Source organism: Hemicordylus capensis, chromosome 3, assembly GCF_027244095.1.
Source record: "Hemicordylus capensis ecotype Gifberg chromosome 3, rHemCap1.1.pri, whole genome shotgun sequence".
Taxonomy (NCBI): Eukaryota; Metazoa; Chordata; class Lepidosauria; order Squamata; family Cordylidae; genus Hemicordylus; species Hemicordylus capensis.
Window position 1 is genome coordinate 327241675 of NC_069659.1, and position 6270 is coordinate 327247944.

The following is a 6270-nucleotide window of genomic DNA, read 5'->3' on the forward strand; positions in this document are numbered from 1 at the left end:
CCAAACCATCAGTTCAGGAGAGTTTATTAGTAAAGTTGCATTTGTGACTTGCGTGGGCAATAGAACTAGTTGTGGTTTGTTGCTTTATAGATGGCAGGCTCCAGTTCTAGTTTTCTCTCTTGGCTGCAGTGTGCTCGCAGCTTCTGCCTCATCCTCCATCTTTCCTGTAAATCACCTGTCGTCTAACTTTAGGTCTGGCAGCTAAGATTTAGAGTGCTGTAAAGGTAAAGTGTGCAGTCAAGTCAATTTCGACTCCTGGCGCCCACAGAAAGCCCTGTGGTTTCCTTTGGTAGAATACACGAGGGCTTTATCATTGCCTCCTCCTGCGCGCAGTATGAGCTGATGCCTTTCAGTATCTCCCTATATCGCTGCTGCCCAATATAGTACCAGCAGAGATTCGAACCGGCAACCTTCTGCTTGTTAGTCAAGCATTTCCCCGCTGCGCCACTGTGCTAACGTGGAAATAAGTTGATTTAGCAGGACTTGCTTCAGGTAAAGATGTTTACAGTTAAGGTGTCTGGTGACAATAAATGAAGGACAGCAAAAGTAATGTGAGTTATGGTCATGTGACCGTGCCATTTCATTGTGTGTGTTGGTATCATGAGCACACCGGTTCAGATATATCACATGTAGCCAAGATTAAATCTTGGCTGTGCACAACATCTCAGAGACTCAGGAACGTGTGCTTCCCCCATCCCTTCATACATGAGCCTCAGAAGAATTCGACTTCCAGCTGAAGTTAGAAACAAGCCAGAATCACTTGTAACATCTAAACCTACTGATCCTGGCTTATTCTATTCAGGGTTGCAAAATAAACCACAATCTGGGTTCAGATCAAACTTCCACATTTTAAACTGTTCTGTAGTATTTCAAATACGTAATCTAATAGCTGATCATTCTTTACATTGTTTGTAATTTGGCGATTCTCCCTCCCTAGGGAAAAGGTGAATACACGATGGAATACAGCAGATACCAGCCCTGTTTACCCAGTACACAGGAAGAACTAATTAACAGATATCTAGAAGCAATAGGAGAACTACCTGGCAAAAAGGGCAAAGCCAAGAGCTGAATCACCGCTGTGTGAGCTGTTTTATGCATCTGGTGACAAACTTCTACTGCTGTAAAGCTCTGTCGATTTTAATGACTGAAGAAAATTCAGAGCAGGTGATTGAATTTCACCCTGGATCAATAATTTGACTTTATGAAGTCACTAAGAGACTGTTACTGAAATAGTTGCATAGAAATATCATTAATTTATCACTCGCTTAATTTAATAAAATGTCTTTGGCTTTGTTTCAAACAGTTTATAACAAAATTATGTTGTCTGTACAGTTTCCTTTTTGAGAAAATATCTGTTGATTCATCTAGGCAATCCATTAAGGAGAAAAATGTACATCATTTTTTCAACCTATTATTTCAACAGTTTTGTGTGGTAGGGTTGGCTAAGAGACATCCAAAGATTACCCAGTGAACTTCATAACAGATTAGGGATTTGAATCTGAGCCACTTTAGTCCAAGTTCAGTACACTGTCTCTCGTGTGGTACTGAAAATACGGACTGATGATGAGGCAAATGTGGAAGCTGCAAGTTTCTTATGTTCTGGGTACAATCTAGCCAAAAGCATCATTCATTTAAGTTCCATGATGTGAAAAGGAGAATGTGACAGACGTGTATAATTTGTCCTTTGAAACGAATGAGATTTAAGATAAGTCGATATGTCAGCAATGCAATGCGCATATTAACTTCAAACTCTCAACAAAAAACTTTTTTATTGTGCACACAAAGAGACTAAAAGTTGGTAAACATAAAAACATGAGACGTTTCAGTGTGACATACCATCCTCAGTTAAGTAAAACAAATGAGCACAGATGAAAACTTCAGTTCTAGGGATGAGTCCGAATCGTTTCGGTGCCTCCCTGCAGCCGAAACGTTTCAGCGAGGGGTGCCTTTAAAAGGAGGCAGGCAGGTCTTACCTGCCCCTCCCTCAATCCTCCGCCACCCCACCATGGCGCTCTTCTAAGCAAACCTACTCCATGAAAATGGCAGCCTGTGCTGCTGGCTCCTTTAAAGCGCTGCGCTGCAGCAACAGGATGCTTGTGTGGCATCGGCACACAAATGGCGGTGCATGTTCCGACGCCATTTGTGGGGCCAACTAACAGCTGTCATTGGTGCTGTGCAAACCACATTCTCCTTAATTTCCTGTCTTTCCAAGATTCTCTGGGTTTGCCATGTAAATTTATCAGTAATAGTATTTTAAATACCAGCAAACCCTTAATGAATCTAGCTCTTTTCCATCTCCTTAAAACAGGCAAACCTAGAGAATCTGAGAAAGACAGGGAGTTAAGGTGAATGTGGATTGCACAGCACCAGTGACAATTGCTCGTTAACTCTAGTTTGTATGAGAGGAGATGTTATGTACAAGATTGTGAAATTTGTGAACAGGGGAAAGGAAACTAGAAAGAAAGGTACAATATATAAAATTCAATGCTTAGGTTGCACTTCATTCTATATAGGGAATCGGGCAGGTCATTGAAAGATAGATATAAAGAACGTCTAGCAGTTATGAGGCATTGTGCAAAAAGAACGAAAACCTGGTCATTGCATATGAGGATTAAGCATGAAGGCCAAATGGTGCCCACTAAAATATCTATTTTAGGGATTGAAAGGAACCTACAAAGAAGGAAAATCAAGGAAGCATTATTTATAGAGAAACTGAGACCTGACATTAATGCTCAGGAGGCACTGGCTTATGCTATGAAGTTTATTAGCCTCTGAGAAGAATCAGCTGTTTCTTTCTCTCTCGCCCCCCCACCTCCCCCCCCCCACATACACACACGCCCCGCTCATCTCTCCACCAGTCAGGGAACTGTATGTTATCACGTCTAAGGAATTTAACAGCTGGGGAACCGAGCTTTTCATCTGTGCTCATTTGTTTTACTTAACGGAGGACAGTGTGTCACACCGAAACACTTTGTGTTTACTAATTTTTAGTTTTTCTTTGTACAATAAAAAGCTCTTTTTGTTGAGAGCTTTAAGATAAGCTTAGCTGGATTGAACCCTTTTTTCTCTGATTAGTTTGTACTGATGGAGAATGATGAGAGATTTGAGCATGTAGACCAACCTAAACTACTATTACTACTACTGTTACGGGCACTGGCCATTTTTCACCCCTACACCGTACCCCTACACATGGAGGACCTGTTTTTCGAGGTCCAGGAAAGATGCATGGACGCACTGGCAAAAAGAAGGCAGAAATATCATGTAAACCAGGAACTCCTTTGCCTGTTTCAGTTTGCTAAACACATTTGATTGCATTCCTCAGAAGCACATTTACAAATTTGATCCCCCAGGATCATTCAGTCCCTAGGCAAATAAAAGGTCACCCTTCAATCCACCTGGGCGATTGTCCCGGCAGGAAAAGCCTATCATCTTTCTGGCACCAAGATTGGCACATTAAAATATTCCTAACCCGAACCTTCTCTCTTTGTCCCGACCCCTAGAGGGCCCGGGACCCCTGGAATGTAACAGCCAAATGGTTCCAACCCTATTTAAGGAGGCTGCATTGGACACCTCTCTCTTTCTTTCTGGTCCCAACCCCAGGTTCAGGACTCCACACCAGCCCATCTCTTCAGCAGGTATGTCGGGAGATGTCTTGTCCTGCCCTACTCATGTCTCCAGGTTTTTATTTTTTATTTTCCTCTCCCTAGACCCCCTTGCATATCCCGTGAATGAGTGGCTATGTATGGTTGTATGGAATTATACTGCTAGGAATAAGTCAAGTTGAGTTAGGATTTTCCCCTTTGGGTTTTGGTGTTAGAAGCATTTTGGTCTATTTTTTGTACTAACAGGTGGGGGAAGGTGGACCCAGCCCCAGCGGCAAACGCATGCTTAGTCTCAGCCAAACCTCATGAGCTGAACTGTCCATCCAGAGCAGCATTTCAAACAGCACAGGATTCTTCCTGCGTGACAATGACAGCTCATCCTGCTTTGGAGTGGACCACTCTCTCATGAGAGTGCCTGGCCATAGAGACATGCATGCAGGCTGGAGGGCTTTTACAGCCCAGCCAAGTTGAGAGATTCCATCCCAAGCCCTGGGGAAGGGTCCCTCAGCAACATCTCTCTTGGTCCCAGCAAATGCCATAAACAGAGAATGTAAGCACCTCTTCTAAGAGTCTGGTCAAATCTCTATGCCTGGTCTCACTGTTAATGGTCACCTGGCTAGCTAGGGACCACTCTAAGCTATTGGTTTCCTGTCCCAGAGTTCCCTGTGGTGGCTGATTTGCATTTGCAGCATCATCAGGCCCACCTGGGCCTGATCAGCTCCCAGACATAGGATTCATCCCTGGTCTTTCCTACTGCTAGCCATGAAGCTGCTTGGACACCCAAAGTGGACCAGACACCTTGGAAGTCCGGAGGGGTTGAGAGGAAAAGAGGAAGGTATGGATCATGAGTTCTGTTGTTAAACGAGGTACTGAGAGCTCCACATTAGCAGGTCTGACACCTGGTGTCTTCCCCCAGGAGTCTTCAACACATTCTCAGGTCTGGTCCCCTCACCTCTATGTACATCCACACTAGACAATCTAAACTCCATTAAAGGTAAAGTTGTGGCGTTGAGTCAGTGTCAACTCCTGGCAACCACAGAGCCATGTGGTTTTCTTTGGTAGAATACAGGAGGGGTTTGCCATTGCCGCCTCCTGTGCATTATGAGATGATGCCTTTCAGCATCTTCCTATAGTGCTTCTGCCCGATATAGGTGTTTCCCGTAGTCTGGGAAACATACCAGTGGGCATTCAAACAAACAACCTCTTGCTCCCCAGGCAAGTTACTGCCCTGCTGTGCAGAGAGTCCCATGATTAGTCATAGATATGAATTTATTTTGGTTTATTAGTGGTTAACGTTTTTATTAAGGAAAAGTGTTAAACTTTAGAAACTCTGTGTCTTGACATGCAGGCTGATTCACGTGTACACCTGTCACGTGGAAATGCCCACTTACCCCTTGTTTTCAATTCCCCTTAATAACATTTGGCTGTTGGACTTTTGCTGTGTTCGTAATTGTCTCAGACATCTCTGCTAGCTTCTGATCCCAGAGTAGGGGGAACCCCTCGTAGCACTACCACTACAAAAGTTTCCAAAGCCCTTTACACAGAAAATAATAAATAGGATGGTTCCCTGTACCCAAAGGACTCACAGTCTAAAAAGAAACATAAGACAGAAACCAACAACAGCCACTTGTCACCTGATCCTAGGGAGGCAGTGGATGTCCTGAACTGGGGGCTGGAGGCCGTGATGGGGTGGATGCGGGCCAATAGACTGAGAGTGAATCCGGACAAGACAGAGGTAATGTTGGTCAGTAGGAGAGCCAATCGGGATGAGATTCTATCAGTTCTGGATGGGGTTGCATTCCCCTTTAAGGAGCAAGTACACAGCTTGGGGATATTGCTGGACCCAGCTCTGCTTTTGGAAGCTCAAGTGGAGGTGGTGGCCAGGGGTTCCTTTGCATGGCTCCAGCTAGTGCGTCAGCTGCGTCCCTTTCTCGAGAAGCCAGATCCGGCCACAGTTACACATGCCTTAGTCACATCACAGCTGGATTATTGTAACATGCTCTACATGGGGCTGCCCTTGAAGAATATTTGTTCATGCAGCCTCAGGGTAGCACAGAGATATTTACATATGCCTTATTTCCAACATTTGTGCCCCTGTAGCTTGGGAATAGTTGAATCAGTTCTGCACGTTTTGCTCTATTGTTCTATAAGGACACCTACTCTTCAGTTATATTTCCAGTTTTGGCAGATTATCCAGGCAAGGCAGATGATTTATAGATATATCTCCTCCCTTCTGGTGCCAACACTGAAATTACATTTAAAGTTGCAAAATTAATCAATTAATTAAGTCAATTAATTGTGTATATATAGAGTATACAGGCTGTTTATCTGGTGGTGCTGGGGTATTGTATTATATTTCTTGGTTGTATACTGCACTTTATTGGTATTAATATACTTGTAACTTTTTGTTGGCTGCCCTTGGACCATAAAAATAAAGACTGGGTAGCACAGAGCTCCTGGGGGAAGAGGTGGTCATCAAAATTCACTCCCCCTTGTGAGCACCAGTGCTATGCTAGTTGGGAACTCAGCAATAGTACCAGCACTTTATTGATCTGGATGTTGGCCATTGCAGAATGTCTGCTAAAAATGCTGGGTGGTGTCCAAAGCTTTGATGAAGTGGTGCTCCATCATCAAAAGGATCTTGCACTGATAGAAGAATCTGTTCAGC

At 43.9% G+C, this 6270-nt stretch overlaps 1 protein-coding gene across 2 annotated transcripts in view; it reads left to right on the top strand.

Moving 5' to 3' along the window:
* GFM1 (G elongation factor mitochondrial 1) overlaps positions 1 to 6129 on the top strand; it is a 59314-nt gene extending 53185 nt beyond the window's left edge. For both annotated transcript variants that reach the window (XM_053310567.1, XM_053310568.1), the window contains exon 18: positions 938 to 6129. In XM_053310567.1, coding sequence (XP_053166542.1) covers positions 938 to 1069 — 132 coding nt within the window. In that variant the 3' untranslated portion in view covers positions 1070 to 6129. The remainder of the gene's footprint in view (positions 1 to 937) is intronic.
* The last annotated feature ends 141 nt before the right edge of the window (positions 6130 to 6270 follow it).